Source organism: Chionomys nivalis, chromosome 15 (genome assembly GCF_950005125.1).
Source record: "Chionomys nivalis chromosome 15, mChiNiv1.1, whole genome shotgun sequence".
Classification (NCBI taxonomy): Eukaryota; Metazoa; Chordata; class Mammalia; order Rodentia; family Cricetidae; genus Chionomys; species Chionomys nivalis.
The window spans coordinates 15,888,499-15,906,584 of NC_080100.1; the positions used below are offsets into that span (position 1 = coordinate 15,888,499).

General features: G+C 34.7%; 1 protein-coding gene across 3 annotated transcripts in view; it reads right to left on the reverse strand.

Moving 5' to 3' along the window:
• The window catches only part of LOC130887373 (cadherin-10), a 184,357-nt gene that overhangs the window by 23,564 nt on the left and 142,707 nt on the right, over window positions 1–18,086 (reverse strand). For all 3 annotated transcript variants that reach the window (XM_057789788.1, XM_057789789.1, XM_057789790.1), the window contains 3 exons: window positions 9,667–9,854; window positions 7,950–8,203; window positions 227–363 (listed from right to left, as the gene is read on the reverse strand). In XM_057789788.1, the coding sequence (XP_057645771.1) occupies window positions 227–363; window positions 7,950–8,203; window positions 9,667–9,854 (579 nt within the window). The remainder of the gene's footprint in view (window positions 1–226; window positions 364–7,949; window positions 8,204–9,666; window positions 9,855–18,086) is intronic.

The window sequence follows — 18,086 nt, forward strand, 5'->3', positions numbered from 1 at the left end:
TGAGAGAGAAAACATTTTACTATAGCAGCCATATGCTTAACTACTCCCCAGTTTAAAAATAAAGGAATTAATGAAACAATTTGACACTTGAAAAAAGTATTTTAAAACACACAGTAAAACTTAATTTGAATAGAGAGAATATTTCAACATAAACATACAAATATTTTGAAATGCAGGAATCACGACATTCACAAAATAAAAATATTCATTAACTCTAACTCCTTACTGATCTCAGAAGCTATAACAGTAAGATTGTGCCATTGAGACAGTTCACGATCCAGGGGCTTTGAAGTATAAAGCGATCCATTTCCAGAATGAATGTTAAAGATTCTGTCAAGGTCAGTATGGCGATCCAAAGTGAATCTAGAAATAGATGGTACAGAAAATACAGGGCCATAATATTGATGGTTTTCATGAAAATCATAAAATACAAAGATAAATACTTTACTCATAATTATCGGAAACTACAGAGCTAATGTAGAATATAAACTATTTCACCTGTTAAAAACGATGTGTATGGGTCACTCAAGGCATGAATTGGAACTTTGATTTGCTTAGATAAACAATTTCTGCAAATGTTCATTATTTCCTTCATTTAAACTTTTGCAGGTTGCCATAAAGTCGACTAATTTGCATGTATTTTGGTACACAGAATAGGCTTATCAGATGTAGTTTCATTATCAACTGACTGCACTCAGTTCCCAAGTCTTATGATGATGAATCACTGCAATCGTCCATCATAAAATGTCAATATGGGAAACTTAATTTTGTTATTAATGAGAATATTGAAGACAGGATTACTTTCGTCAAAGCAGTACATCATCAGCTTGTGGTAATTTGTAACTTTATATGTAATATCCACCAAGCTTCCGGTTCTTTATTCACATGAATTATTATTAAATAAATGCTTTAAGGTCTTTTAAAATTGCTACAGTTCAGTGTAAGAAATGCTTATGCATCTATAAAGAATAAAGTCTTTATAAATAAATGAAAACTGCTCTGCTACAAACCGATAGCAGGCATCATGTCATACGTCATTTCAAAGCATAATCCCAGCATTTGTCACACAAGGCAGCATAATTAAGGTAAATATCAATACATTCGTCAAACTACATGTTTTGCCATAATCAAATAAAGCAAATCTCTATTTTCCTGCATCTAGAATAATTTTCAAATAAAAAAAAATTGTTCACTAGCCAGGCGTTGCACATACAGTTAATCTCAGAACTCTGGAGGCAGAAGCATGTAGATCTATGTGAGTTAGAGGACAGCCTGGTCTACAGAGTTCTTTCTAAGATAACAAATGCTACACACACACACACACTGTCTCATGGTCCAAGGAAAGAGAAATAGTTAAGATCTCTGGAGTAAAGTGGGAGGGTGGGTAGAAGTAAAGGGATGGTAATAGGAGCATGAGGTATCCAAATGGCAGAGTTGCTGGAGGAACAGAAAAAGGGAGAATAATAAAAGAGTTATCTTGATAGAGCCAGTCACTATGGGGTTAGGGAAAAACCTGGTGTTAAGGAAATTCCCAGGAATCCACAAAGATGACCCTAGATAAGACCCCTAGAATTAGTGGAGAGGTTGCCTGAACTGGCCTGCACCTATAATCAGATTAGTGACTTCTCTAACTGTCGCCATAGAACCACCATTCAGTAACTGATGGAAGCAGATGCAATGATCCACAGCCAAGCACTGGGCTGAGTTCTTGGAGTATAGTTCAAGAGAGGGAGGTGGGATCATATGAGCAAGTGAGGTAAGATCATGATGATGAAAATCACAGACAGCGACCTGAGCTAGTGGGAGCTCATGGACTCTGGAATGAGAGTTGGGGGACCTGCATTGGACTGAACTAGGCCCTCTGAACATGGGTGACAGATGTATGGCTTAATCTGTGTGTGGGGCCCCTGTCAGTAGAACCAAGACTTATCCAGAGTGCATAAACTGACTTTTTGGAATCCATTCCCTATGGGGGAATACGTTGCTCAGTCTTGATGGAGGAAGGAGGGGTCTGGTCATACCTCAGCTGGTATGCCAGACTTTGTTGTTGCTCCAAGGGAGGCCCTACTCCCTTTAAGGAGTGGATGGGGATAGAATGGAGTGGAGATGGGGGTAGTGTGAGAAAGACAGGGAGGAGAAACTGTGTTGCTTCATAAAATGAAAATAAATAAATATATAAAAATTTGAAAACAAAATAAAGCAAAATATACAATGAACCAAAACAAACAAACAAAAAATTACTGAGAGAAAAACCTGAGGAAAATTTTATGTTAATCAGTCTTCCATGATTATTCATGGTAGAAGTTGTCTTCAACCTTCTAATTTAAATCTTTCTGTATTAATCCTCTCCACTTATGACATTGTCTATTAAGTTGTTTCATCACAAATATAAAACAAGAAATAAGACATGATATTATGAAGCCTTTTGCTAGTCTTGGTCTGCCAATAATTATCAAATCAAAGAAAATACAGAATTAATTGTCAGGTTAGAAAACTGGGAGGTCCCTTACATGTTAAAAACCTTCAGTTTCAATGTGTTGCTTACTACATAAAATACACCCAGAATAGTGTATCACTGTCTGCTCTGTCTTATGTGTTTTCTATCTTGTGTATGCTACTAAATTTGAAAGTAAACAGAAGAATGTGGGGGATTATTTGGCGGTATCTTGTAGGCAGAGATCGGACTTCTACATTACAATTAGTATTTATGTTAATATATTTTGCATGTGTGCACATACCACAGTACATCTTTGGAGATCAGAAGACAACCAATGACCTTTGAATATCTTTGGACCCAGAAGAGCAATTGTAAGACTTGAGTTCTTGTTATCAGACCGTCAGGTAGAGCTCCCTCACACCCTGGGTCATCTCACCATCCAAGTTCTTCCTTAAACATAATTTATAGTCTGACTGTATTCCTATCTCTTTGCTGGTAAATTATGTGGTACCTTTCATTTTCTTTCTTCAATCTATTTCCAGAATATGCTTAAACAATTCTTATTTATGCATAAATAATTCATAATAAGTGACTACATTTATAACACGTATAATTTGAGTTTCAACAAAAGTATTAAACTGTCAACTATATTGACTTTGAATATCTATAATATTTCCTTGATATAGCTAGAGATTAATTCTGTTGATACAAAATTTCTCAGAAGCTGAATCCTTAATATAAGGTGATAATAGCATTCAAACAACCATAGAAACATATATTAAGTTTTGCATCACCTATACATATCTGACTCCCAATGATGTTGGGATTAGTGAGTCCTGGCCTTCAGCTGCTCTTCCCTCCTAGAACCTTCTAATTACTAGAAGCTGTGCCTAGCTTAGAGGATCAGAGGATGGGATTTTCACCTGTTGGCCGTTGACTGCAGTGTATTTAAGCCTCCATGGTGCTAATAAAGAAGGACTTTTGGTATCAGTGTTTAAAGGTCTGCGTGTCAGTCTGTCTCTGTGTCTGTGTTCTCAACCTCCAGCCCCTTGCCTGAAGCTCGCGAACTGGGGTCTAGTGCATAGTGCGCAGACCGGAGCCACGATTTGCGGCACAATATAATCTAAAGTCATGGTGATATGCATAGAAAAATATTTATTTTCTCAGTATAACCACAATATCTTTTTCCAACTATTGTCTCTTTCTACACCTTACATCACCTCTGCATGTCTTACAATTCCTAATATAATGTCAATATATGGGTTATACATAAAAAGCCTGTGCATGTCAGTAAAAGCAGATTTTTTTATTCTGAATATTTTCTTTTTCTGCCAAGATAATAATGAATCCATGGATATGGAAAGCATAACTCATAATATTTAAGTGTGTGTTTACACAAATACATTTATATAATATATATGTGTGTGTGTTCTATTTAAACCATAACATCTAAAACTATCTGCATTTCCTATATCTAATGTAGAACGAAGTGAAAATATACCACAAACAGCAGCAATAAACTTGCCATATAGAGCATTATAGCTGGTATAGTAGTTTGAAAGAAAATGGCCTCCAAAGGGAGTAGACTATTAAGAGATATGGACTTGTTGGAGTAGGTGTGGCCTTGTTGGAAAAAGTGTGTCACTGTAGAGGTGGGCTTTGAGGTTTCATATATGCTCAAATCACGTCCAGTGGAACAGTTCACTTCCTGTTGCCTGCATATCACTATGTAGAAATCTCAGCTATTTCTCAAACACCATGTCTGCCTGCATACTAACATGTCCCACCATGATTGTAATGGGTTAAATGTTTGACCAGTTAGTGAGCCACCACAATTAAATGTTTTCCTTTATAAGCATTTTTATGTTCATGGCGTCTTCACAGCAATAGAAACACTAAGAGTTTTCTTAGTGGGGAGTGAGGTATTGCTGTGATAGACCTGACCGTGCTTTTATTTGAAGGAATATGGACCTTGGAACTATGAATTAGGAAAACAGCTGAATACTTTAAATACTATTTAATTGACCATTCTAGTGGGAACATAGAAGACAACGGTGCTGAGTGTGATTTGGACTGTGGGTTCCTGGATCAAGAAGTTTCAGTAGAGAACATTAATATGTGACAAGACCGGTCAGTCTTGTGATATTTTGGTAAAGAATGTGACTGCTTTTTGTCCTTGTCTAAAAAGTCTAACTGAGGCTAAAGTAAAGAGTTTGGGAGTAATTCTGTTGGTAGAGAAAAATCTCAAAACAGCCTAGCATAGACTCTATCATGTGATTATTAGTGTTAACTTTGATGAAGATTTATAATGAAAAGGATTGAGTTAAGCAAATGACAAATGAACAGATGAAAAAAGGGGGTACAAAGAAGTAGAATAGAGCTAAGTCTTATGTCAGGGAGCTAAGTGTATTAAAAAATGGGATAAAAGGAGTGGTAACCTCAGGGCAAGATCCCACTTAGCTGATTCCTACTTGTGAAAGGGATTAAAGAAAAGTTTAGAGCTAGGTGTGGTGGTACATGTGTTTCATCCCTGTACTCAGAAGACTAAGGCTGGTAGACATTTGAGATTGAGGTAGGCTGGTTCAACAAAGTAATTTCCAGAAAGTTGGTGGAAATGTAATTAAGAGAGAAGGCCATGTTTTAATCCCAGAAGCAGCAAACTTTGGCAGCTTCAGCCACATGACTCTGAAGTTAAAGATAGAAGAAAAGGGGTGTGGAAATTGCTTCTGTGACTAAGGAAAATCACTAAGGCTAGGCAAGTGACAGGGGTATCCCTGAATGGAGGCATAGAGATTGTCTCTGAGTAGAGGCACTGGGTGAAGCTGTGAATTTGAAACCTGGATTGCCTTGGAGACCCACCATGAGGGACATGACAGAGCTCTGGGATACCTACTGAGTAGAGCTGCTAATCATCCCAAGAGAAAGAAGTGTGGTTGAGTCAATAAAACTAAAAGGAGTTGGGGATCTGAACAACAGTTTGACATTGACATTGAGAAGCAGATTTTTAGTTTGTCCAGCTGGTTTTTGAATTTGCTTTTGTCCAGTATTTTTTCATTATACTCTATTCCTTATGCTTTGGTGTGGTAATACACATCCTGTGCCATCTTATGTTGGAAGTATATGATTTGGTTTTTGGTTTTGATTTTATAGGGAATTACAGTTAAGAGATTGTGTGAATCTCAAAAGAGACTTTAAACTTGAAACCTTTAGATAAGTTTGAGACTGCTAAAGACCATGGGTACTTTTGAAGTTCAACTGAAGACTTATATCATATTGCATTATAATATACATACAAGCTTTTGGTTGAAAGAAAATGGCCCCCAAAAGGAGTGGCAGTATTAAGAAGTATGGCCTTTTTAGAGTAGGCATGACATTGTTGGAGAAAGTGTGTCACTCTAGATACAGACTTTGACGTCTCATATACGCTGGAGCCAGCCCAGTGAGACAGTTTACTTCCTGTTGTCTGCATATCAAGATGTAGAACTGCAAGCTACCTCTCAAGCATCATAACTTCCTGTTCCATGTCATGTCCCAAAATAACAATAATGGACTACATCTCTGAATTGTAAGTGACACCACCACTTAATGTCTCTTCACAGAAATACAAACCCTAACACAGATAGCTGGTACTTAAGACATGAAAATGTATTTATTCTCTCAGTACTTAGGAAAGCACCATCATTAAACATTTTAATTTATTGGGACATCTCCAGAGATAAATTTCATATAATAATGTCCAGTCTGTATGAAGACACAAATTAATTTTACATTCTTGAGAAATATTTTGCTATTATATCAATACCAATTGACTGGTATTTATCCCTCATAAGCAGTGTATAGGTTTTGGGCATGTAGTCTATTTGGGCAAGGTTCTTGCATATCATGTATGAGGCTATGAGATTGACCCCAGAAGTGCATAGTGTGGGCATAGTGGTATAGGTTTGAAATCCCAGAACTTGGAGGTAACGTTAGGAAGATAAGAAATTCAAGGTCATCACTGGCTACATTGTACAGTTGTGATTAATATGCATTGCAAGAATCTGTTTTAAAACAGACAAAACAAACACATCATATTCTAAAATCTGTTTCTAAAACAGGAACCAAGAACATAGCCTACTTAGGTTGGTTCTTTGGCAAGAAAATATTAAGTACTTAACAGGGAAAATTAAATAACCATATTAGTTACTTTAAGAAAATTCAAAGAGCCAGGCGATGGTGGCGCACGCTTTTAATCCCAGCACTCGGGAGGCAGAGGCAGGCGGATCTCTGTGAGTTTGAGACCATCCTGGTCTACAGAGCTAGTTCCAGGACAGGCTCAAAAGCCACAGAGAAACCCTGTCTCGAAAAACCAAAAAAAAAAAAAAAAAAAAAAAAGAAAATTCAAAGAAAGAAAGAAAAATGCATAATAAAATGTAGCAATTTTAATAAAGCAACAAGAAAAGAGTCATTTATGGCAAATTTCATCTGGCATATGGGAGCACTTGTGTGATTATGATGCACAATTTTCTTTTTCTTCTTCCAGTAGTAGTACTTGTGGTAGAATGCATGAATATAAGACAATGTATTTGCATAAAATATATGAATAAGCGACATACAAAGATATATTACTTTGTGACTAGTACAATTTTTTAAGACTAGTAGAATCTGCAGAATTGTTCACTTGAATCCACTCAGAATCCCATGGAATATAAAACCTAAGGTTCTATACATCTTAAAGCTGAAAAATTCAAAAGACTTCACTCAGAAACTGCAAAACAAATATTGCAACTTATACTTAAGTGTGTCACATAGATGGAAACTCAGCTTACAAAGTTTTGGCAAAGGAATAAAATCCAAAACCCACAATAGACTAACAGATTAAAGGAAATGTTCATTTTGATGCTGAACAATGTACAAAGAAATTTGTTATTTCTTTAATACACCAGTTCAAACGCTAGTGAAAACTTTGAATCTCGCTTATTTTTATATATCTATCAGACCTCATGTGTCTTTAAAATTGCATAGAAAAGGGGTGGAGAGATGGCTCAGCAGTTGAAAGCTAGGCTCACAACCAAAATAGGAAGAAAAGTAAAAAAAAAAAAAAAATGTACAGAAAAGATTCTCATGTGTCTGGATATTCAAACCTTTTTTGAAACAGCCAATTAAAAGAAAATAAAACACACACAATCATGAAACAAATCTTAAACAACAACCTTCCCATTAGTGATAGATTGATCATGCCTATCCGAAGCATCCAACTATATATTTGTGATCTATATCAATGATCAGAATAACCAATGTTTTAATGAAACCCATGACATAGTTCATTAACATAATGGAAAAAGCAAGGACTAGAAAATCATGAAGGAGGTGAATGTTTTGCCCACAACATTTTGTCAAAATATCTCTTAAATTCTGGGCACACCAAATTTATGTAGAATTTACGTAGAAACTCTTGTAATCAAGCAGAATTTCATGGTCCCAATATGCCTTCAACTCTGTTCCTTTTTATCTTTAACAGGGACATAAGTACCTGATAGAACTGGAAGCAGAATCTGGGTCTCTTGCCATGACAGTGCCAATGATTGTGCCCACTTCAATGTCCTCATGAACTTCAAACAGATAGGAGGATCGGCTGAAAACAGGGGGCTCATCCACATCTTCTATGGAAATTTTCACAATTGTCGTATCTTTGAATGGCCCTAGGTAATAGAAGCGTGGATCCACATGGGTATTTTCTGCCTCGACCTTCAGAGTGTAAAGTCTCCGGCTCTCATAGTCAAGTGGCTGGATAAGACAAAAATTATCAAGTTAAACTCTGGGAAGTGGGAGTCTGCCCTCCTTAGTTTACACTAGGATTTGAAATCCTGCATATTGTTTATTAATAAGAAGTAATAAAAATTAGACACTTTTAAAATTTTTCTATTTCCCATTAGTATTTATAATTACAGGTGTCCAATATGTAGTGCTTTTGAACATATGAAAAATTTTAATTCTTATATAAATTTGAATGAATATTTAATTTAATCTCATAAGGGTGATAATTCCATACAAACCATGGGTTGATATGTTATGCACTTCTGTGTGTATATGTACTTGATGATATAAAGGTTAGGAATCAACATTTTAAGACAAAAATTCTATGATTTTAAACATTTGTGGTTTTAAAAATCTGTGTCCAAGTATTTTTTTCATCAGTGTAAAGTGTCCAGGAAAGTATGAAGTCTTTGTAGAATTTCAAACATCAGCAGTTATAAGAAATACTCAAGATAATCAATACATTGTTTAAAGAGAAAAAAACATATAGCATTTCATTAGTAGGATGTATTAAAAACAAAAATGGACTTTACCATTGATATAATTTAGACATCATGATTAAAATAGAATGGGATAAAAATCATTGCTTTCTCAAATTTGCTCATCTTTTTTTTTTTTTTTTTTTTTTTTTTTTTTTTCAGAGAAGCAAAAGATTCTTTTTCCATTATTGCCACTTTCTGGTTAGTAATTGCTACTTGCTACTTTCTGGTTTTGAGAAGTTGCGTTTTAGCATTACTAGTCACTGGAAGAAACAGTTTGTTGTGTGTCCTGTGCTTCAATAGCATCTCAGGAAAACTGTATTAGTTACCAGTACCTCAACGATTACTCTTTACGCAGCCTATCAATTTGACCTAAATAAAAATGTGACTGATTTTTCTTAAATAATAGAGCAAACTACAATAAAACCTGGCTACCTTTAAGTTCTTTCATTGAGCATATTTTGGAAGAAAAATTTAATTTATATGGCAGAAGGGAAAATGTGAACAATTAAATTATGTTCTAATCCATTCTGTCTCTTTTTACTAGCAACTCTAATTATTGACTCATACATCTGGATAGCATGTTATTTTTATGCCTCCAACTGTGATGATATCTTGCCAATATTACTTATTAACTGCTCTTTAAGAAAACATTGCTTTTACAGGGGCTTTTAATAATAATAATTAAACTAAGAAATATAATTACACATATATTAACTTGACTGCTCAAATTTTTGTTCAAGCTTCAGGTTTCATGTTTTAAATAAGAAGAGCATATTGTCAGAATGTCTAAAAGGCTCTCTGGCATTAGAGTCTTCTTATTTATTGTAATGCAAAACTCAACTGAGCATACCAATGCTTTTTCTTTTGGTAGCTAATGCAAGAGCAAACAGTACACAATGAAATCTCTGCTTGCTAAACACAAAGATGCTTGTTTATGTTGAAGCTGAACACCTTTTTCACAGTAATGATGCCTTCCTGTGTGTCCTTCTCAGTTATAATGTCAAACATATCTGTCCCATCTCCATCAATAATGCGGTAGTCTACTTCAGCATTTTTTCCCATATCAGCATCGGTTGCTTTTACGCTTCCCACAGCTGTTCCAACTGGAGAGGATTCAAGAACTCGAAGATGGATGGTGTCTGTACAGAACAAAAAAAACATAAATGCTAATATAAATATACATATTTATATACATCATTTCTTTCTCTTGTATATACATATAAATACATATACATATATGAGAAAAAAGTGATTAAGTAGAGATTATTCAAAAGAAGAGTCTCTGCAAAAGAATATCATACAACATATAATCTATGTTAGATGTTGTTGAATTAATATTTTGAATATATTTATTAAAAACTGGGAGAAAATTCTGGAATTTCAACGGGCTTTCCTGGATATAGCAATCTGTATAGTGTCAGCAGTTAATTCTGATTTTGAAAATTAGCGTTTTTCATTTGAATAGATGTTATCGGAGTGCATAAAGGCACCTGAATCCCTGCATGTGTTTACATAATCACAACAAGTCACCTGAAACACAGTGAATATTTGTACTCAACATTTTCCATGCTATGTGCAGTTATTTACATCTCTTACTTTAGCTGCAGATCAAAACAGCTCATAAATCCACAGAATCAGTCACGATGCATAAAGAATCTCATCTCTACTTGTGACAACTAAAACAAAGACTAGTCTGTGTTGGAAATAAAAAGATGTCCTTCACAGTGTCAGAGTACAAACATTAAATTCTGACAATGCCTTTTTCATTCTGGAGCAAAACACATATACATCTAAGCCCTTGGTATACCTGTATGTGATTCCAGCACGAACCTCCACTAACACTAATGAGACTTAAATTTTAACACGTGGTCATAAACTACAATTTCTGATGGGTTAATTGACTGTAAGCATGCTTCTGATTATAGCTCCATGTGCCCATAAAGTTTAATTCTCTGTATTAGACATCATAAGGTCCCGACCTGTTAAGTTGTCCTGGTATTACATTCATATTTCTTTCTTAATATCTTTTACTTCTAGTCTCTTCCATGAAAGATTTGCAATAAATTAGACCTTCAGTATTTTTCTGACTAAAGAATTTTCTATGTCCTTCACTGTAGTTTTATCACGTTAGGTCTTTATCATGAATTATTCCCTCATTATCCCCATATATTATCATAGAGTTCTCCAAATACAAGATTCCTTGATGTGTGCTTCTTTAGGAGTCATGTAATAGCATAAAGGAGGTGAGGTCTCTCAGTATGAGTGGCTTTCTTACAAATGGCATTGGAGCTCAGCATGGTCTTTTTCTATGATTTTAAACATATTCTTTTCTGTTCTTGAGGTCGTGCAAAGTTGGTTACTCTCATATGGATGATCTTTGCTCCAAGTCTTCCTTTCCCATGGAACCCCTGAATCCTGAGCAGCCCAGTGGCTCAGCTGATCACTTCCTTCAGGTTCCCACTCAAATGTGAGCATGTGAGCTTGATATAAAGTAAACTAGATGAAATCTACATGACCAAAACCTAAGCTTTCTGGCACTCTTCCTAATCCCATTCCATTCCTAAGTTTTTATTTTGTATGTGCAGCATCAAAGAATACAATGAAATAGGTTTTTGGTATTTTTTCTATCTTGTATTCCCATTTGTTTCTTTTCTTCTACTATTGTCAAGTACATACATTTCTCTGTAGTAGGGTATAGTAGTTGCATATTGGATAGAATCTTTAGAATTAATTTACTGAGTTGTATCCCTTCCTAAATTGCATCACTAGTTAAAATATCTCTGTCCGCAATGCAATCCACATTACACACTTGATGACTACTTTGAGATGGCTCATTAGTTAAAGCATGTACTGTCCAGCCTATAGATCAAGATAGGAAAAGACAGGATCTTAATATCGAAGACCTGCTTCCACATGCTTCTGTCTCCTCATTGTAAGTACACACACATGCTTACCACACACTTACACGAGAGTAGATGATCACCAATACATTCTTGAAAGGTTAAAACAATAGAAAATTAGGTTCTTTATGGCTTATATAAGGCAACAAATCTGAGGACCAAAAACACAAAGCAAAGCACCAAAACAACCATCAGCAGGAAACTCCAAAAGGCTTATAACGGATGCACTAACGGAAGCTAAACACACTATGAAGAGAGAAAATAGGACTATAGAGGAGAAAAATGTATTACTTTACGCATTTATGAACAGGGAAAGATGGAATGAGTGACTTGAGTATTAAATGTAAAATGATGCTATAATAAAATAACCTAGCACTCAAAGAAATGAGTTAAAATAAAAACAAATAGTGGAGTTTTAAACAAATCCACAAGAGAAACAATAAAAACACCAAACTCATTTTGAAAGACTTCTCCAATAAAGCCGATATTTTGAAAATATAATTTGACCTGCCTTTGCTAACTTTTCTGTTATTTTGAAAAGAGCATTTTCCTTTTTTCATCGTGAAGGCATACTTGTTAAATATGAATAGTTTTGTGTTTTCCCTCTGCACAAAGTTTACCTGCATTGCATCATATCAGGATGTCTTGTGACTGAGATTACTGATGATTACTACATTCCTGTGCCCCTGCCATTTTTCACTAACGTTAAATTAGTATATATTTAATTATAATTGATGCAAGTGATGGCTCTCTTACAGAAAATGCCTTGAGTTTGTACAAATATGTTTCATCAAAAATCTTCACTCTAATTTTTGCATCAATCAGTAATATAGCCAGCAAAATACATACTGGGAACTAATGATGGTGATCTTCTTGATTTTCTATAGTGTCATAATTATTATGTAGAATTCTGTAAAGGGAAGCTTTTTTTCACATCATTCATTTTTAATCATTTTTAATTATAGAGATGATTAGTGACCAGTGAAGCCTCAAAAACCCTGATTATTTTTAAAGTCTGCTTTTTCCCCCACTAGAATAATTTAATTTCCTCCTATAACTATTCCATATTTGACACTGGTAATCTAGCCACTTGCCTTCAGTGCTTATGAATTTTCTCTCCTCATATTTTCCCCATCATTACTTAAATCTAAGGAAAAGATGTTGTAGATTCTTCTTCTAACTTTCCAGTCTAAGACATAGAATCAACTAGGCATTCACATAATTTTAATTAACCAAAAATATACTTCTAAAAAATTTGATCAAGTATGGTGTTCTAGAATCTCAGACTATTAAATCCTTGAGTCATAATGTATAAATATGTTAAGGACAAAAGAAAGATAATTATTTATACATGAAATAAGAATCTAATACATGTAAATAACACTTTAATACAACTTTAAAAGTGTAATTTCACTAGAAGTCAGTTAATATCTTTCAGCACATTATCTGATCTTTCAAAAAAGCAACATATATATCCTTGAGAAAAGATTTTTCAGTGCAATGGCAAGTAATGTAATATTTAAAATATAATTTAAAAAGATCATGCATTACAATGACAAGTTAGAAGTACTTAAGCAAAGAACATTGTTACATTAATACTGATAATATGCCTTGATTTCTAAGCTTCAATGTAACAGTTGCACATTGTTTCTGAATGTTATTGCTCAAAAGGGTGTAGAATTCCATTCCCTGACATTAACATGCATCTCTGTTTGACTTCCCTAATATTGCTTGCAAATGCTGGTGTTTCTCACTTATACTCTGAACGTAGTCTTGATGAAATTTTATAATTTTTAAATCTGAGGAATTAAATGGAAAATAAGGCAAAAATTTATTCATGGAACAATTAAGTGAGATATCATTGAGTAACTTGATTATAGACGAAAGCAACAACAACAAAAAACTAATCAATTTGTTGCTGGAGGCTGCAGAATTAGATAAAAGTTAAGAAAATAAAAAACTTCCATCAATAAATTTTATATTAAATTAAATCAGGATTTGTTTCTTACAATGTTAGCTTGTTAATTTAGTCTGATCTAATACTGAAAATACGTTAAACACTTTAAATTATACGAAGATACATATATACATATATGTGAGAATATATATATATACATATATATCTATACACAGAGGTAATGTATGGTGGTAAAATAATAAGTCATCATACTGCAGGAAAATAAAGATCACCGGAAGTGGACAATTATATTACTTTTGCCTGTGAATATTTCTCATTCTACAATAAATTTATCTTAATTTGGATTGATTCATGAAGCTCTAAAGATGGTGACCAATTCCATTAAACTCACCAGACAGTTACTCAGCTAGCAGATAGATATGAACTAGGACTAGCTGGATGTCTTGGCTCACACCTATAAATGCAGCACTTGAGAGACTGGGGTTAGGGAACTGCTGTTGAGTTCAAGGCCAAATAAGATAGGGTAAAATGAAAGTTACTGGGACTAAGTCATCCCTCTCTCAAAAATTTCTAAGTAAGAGGCAATGCAAGGAAAATAAAGTATGTTGTCCACGATGAGATGATAGTTTGGTGTCTATATTAGTAAACATATGTCTAAAGACCTAAAGAACAATAAAACCTAGATGGCTAGGTGGAAGCATTAGGTTGGATGTAGAAAACCATTTACAGATGCATACACCAGAAAAATAAAAAGTGTGCCAAAGCAGAAATAGAAAAAATGTAAGTTAAAGGCAAGATGTGAAATCTTTTTATACCTACTGAATTTATAAATATGAAGTCTAATAAAACCAATATAAAGAACATTTGTACAATAGAAATTCATGTATGGCCTAGCAGAAAGTAACCTATGAACATTGATTTGGGGTGTACATGATTCTGGAGGCTTTGGTAAAATGAACACAGCTTTGTCAGCTGACTGTGTACACATCACTTGAGTACTATAAGGGCTATTTATTATCAGAACCCTAGAAATAGGGACCATAGCTGTAATGATCCTATATAAACAAAATTAAAATTTGATTAAGTTCTCCTATTTCAAAAAAGGTCACAGTTTGATAATCTGGGAAGTAAAAGCTTGGATTCAGCTCACAAAAGGGATAAAATGAGAATATATATTTTGAAATTAAATGCTGTATAATTAGGAAACATTGGTATTTAGAAAGATGCAAATGTAGAAACAAAACATAGAATTATTTTTAAAATAATAGTAATAGCAACAACAACAATAATAAAAAATACAAATAACAAAACAAAGTCAGTGAATGTACTAGCACATAGCCATATATTCTTCTCCTATCTGAAAGGAAATACTTTTAGCTATCTTTGTGTGCAACAAAGGTAAATGACCAGTAGGAACATAACATTAAATTGAAAACTCAAGTTTCTTATACTCATAAAAAGTAAGTATTTTATATATTGCAAAACTGCGTTTCTGAACTTTGATCAATAAGATAAACTTGGCATAAAAAGATAAGGACAGGATGTCATCTATGTTTGACTGTATTTATAAAGACCCAAAATATTATCTTAAAAACAATAATCACGCCAAAGAAAACCAGGAAGCCTGAGCTCTAACAAAGAACTACAGGCAACTGAGGAAATCTGGGAAGGGAAAGGATGGCCATCCCCGAGAAAAGGACACTATTGGTGCACAATGACAAACAGTCAGCTCTGAATGCATGCTTAAAGGTAGAATTATATGGACCAAAGTGGTTCCATTTAGTAACAACATGTCTATGCAATGCATATAAGCATGCGACAGAAATTAGTGAAAAAAAGAGCCGGTGAAATTAAAGGAGAGTTGGGAGGGGTATATGGGACAGTTTGGAGGGAGGAAAGGGAAGGGAGAAATGTAATTAAATTATAATCTCAAAAAAATTCACTAAAGCTGAAAATAGCAGATGGATCAACACAATATTAATAGCAGCCAACAAGAGACTAAGTAAGCTAGAGGAGAAATAAAATTAATATATAACTTAGAGGATCACAAGAGGGAATGAACGCAACTGTCAGTGAGCTTTTTAAAAAGCAGGTAAGAAAATTAGCAATGTCATGAAAACTTGATGATAAAATTATTTTGGCCCCTCAGTGTTTACTCTAAACAACGTATTAATTAAATTTGATTCCCAAAAGAAGATAGTTTCATATTCAGCCAATTCCATTTGGTTCTTTTTAAGTAACCTGGTGAAGATTGTATCCCATGAAAACAAAAGAGTAAATCAAAATCCGTGGGTCCAAAGAATGCATAAGACATACTGCCCACAAAGAAAGGAGAAAATGCCTGAGGAGGGTGATTTTCCCAACTATAGAAAGCTACATGAATTATCCAACCTAAGTTAGAAAAGCCATACCAAGGTTCTAGGACTGCTACTGGGGACCTGACCTCCTAAGTGGAGAAAATGAAACATCAGAACTCAGTAATTAGGTTTGAGCACAGGTACCCACAAGGTTAAAAGAGGTCTGGAAAGATGGGTCCATGGGTAAGAGCTTTTAATAAGCAAGCATGGTTACTTGGATATGAGAAGTGGAGGAATGGGGTGCTCTAGGGCATTTTGGTTGCCACTCTAGCTGCAAGTTCAGAGACAATCCATGTCATAGAATAAAGAGTAAGAGCAGGCGCCGAGGACCTATGCTTACCAGCTTGTTATCAGAGTTCCGCCTGTACACAGCAATGTGCATGCACCCTTAACACTTACATGCATATGAGTAAGCAGGCACATGTGTGAGCATGCACACACACACATGCACACACACACTTTTCTATGATAGTAGATTGTAGAAACTGATAAAGGATGAAGGAAAAGGGAAAGAGAAAAAGAAAGGGGGAGGACAAGGATGTGTCTTCTTGGTTCCATTAATTTTAATTTCATGAAGATTTCACTGGGGGTATGTCTCTGAGATTTTGTCCTACATTTTTATTTTCGGCTTGAAATTCTTTTGATTGCTTGACAGCATATGCTTACATCTGAAAGTCTGTTCACTTTATGTTGCTGTTACATGTGTGTTCAAGCATTGAAGATTATCAGTTCACTTAATTTCTCCGTTAGTATAGAGACAATATCCATTTTGAGGTTTGATATTGTTGGGTTAGTGTTATTAATGCTATGCTATTTTTCATAGTTTTGTCAATGTAAGCATGAAAGGGAATAGGTTTTATTGGTTTACAATGAACCTGATAGTTCTGAAGATATTGATATAGTTATATTGATTATTAGTTCTCTAGTTATTTCTTAGGAAGTATTTATGTAAATGAAGATGGAGATACATTAATTTTCTTCCAGCAATAAAAATGAAATTTTCTTCAAAGTATTCCAGAGTTTTCTAAAAAGCCATGACTGAGCTCATTCATTAAAGTAGCATAGATATAGTTCTGACAAATAAACCAAAGAGTTTTGTTAGAAGTTACATATATTGTTAAACGCTCCTCACACGTGTCTTTTTGTATGAAGTTACTCATTTACTCTTTGGAAGCCGTTTTATTAAGTGATCTCTATGCATAAGATTAGAATGCTTTCTTTGGAATTACACTTTGCTCAGATCCAATTTTAGGTCAAACTTTATTTGGTCTCTTTCAAATTTTAAAAGTTCGTTTTCATGTTGTAAACGTACAAAAGGGTGATTCATTAACACTCTACTATTTATTTTCTAGTTGCTTATGCTGAATACAAATATCTTGGTTTGTCATGCAAACTGATACTGCTTTAATTGAGAGCCAGTCTGTTCTCCTTCCTGGGGTAATTTCCACGTAAGCCAAGAAGCAGAGAACTGAAGCACAGATTCTTAGATTCTTATGTCCACACTGACAAAGGCAAAGGAACACAGCCCTGGCACCCACCACGTTTCATTTCTTTTTAAAGGCGCCTATTTGCGTGCTACTTATTTTTTATCGTACAGTTGATGGAGCTTTAATTATGCGGCGAGCTTTCCTATCAATTCCAATTTGTAGTTGTTTGGAATTCATTCCCAGGTGTCAGATTGAATCATCTGCTTCTCTTTTAATGATTAGAGCACATAAATATTTCTTCCTGGTAAGTATGCTCCTATCTTGGTTGCCCACTTAAGCACCTGGATGTGAGAAGATGTGCAGGTGAAAATCTAGAGGTGATGTTGCAAAGAGGCCTGCCAAACAATGGCTGTGGTTACTTCAATAAGAGTACTTGCAAACTGATACTGAAAACCTCACATGACACCCGAATTGTCTTCATCAAAGATTTCAGATAGCTTTGATGCATTTCTGGGTTTTCTGTCTTAGGGAATGATAGACTGGACACAGACTCTCCCTTGCACTCAAATAACAGGGTTCCTACACTGCAATATCGAAAATTTTGCAGATTTTTGTAGTGAAATTAGAAATAATTGGCAGTTCAATTTAAGTAAGGGACTTTGGGGAAAGCATAGTCAAACTAAGAGATGTGACAAGTGACGTCCTTTAGAACAACAAAAGAAATGCCAGAAATCAACCTGGAGAAGAACAAGGGCAAATTGCTTTTCTC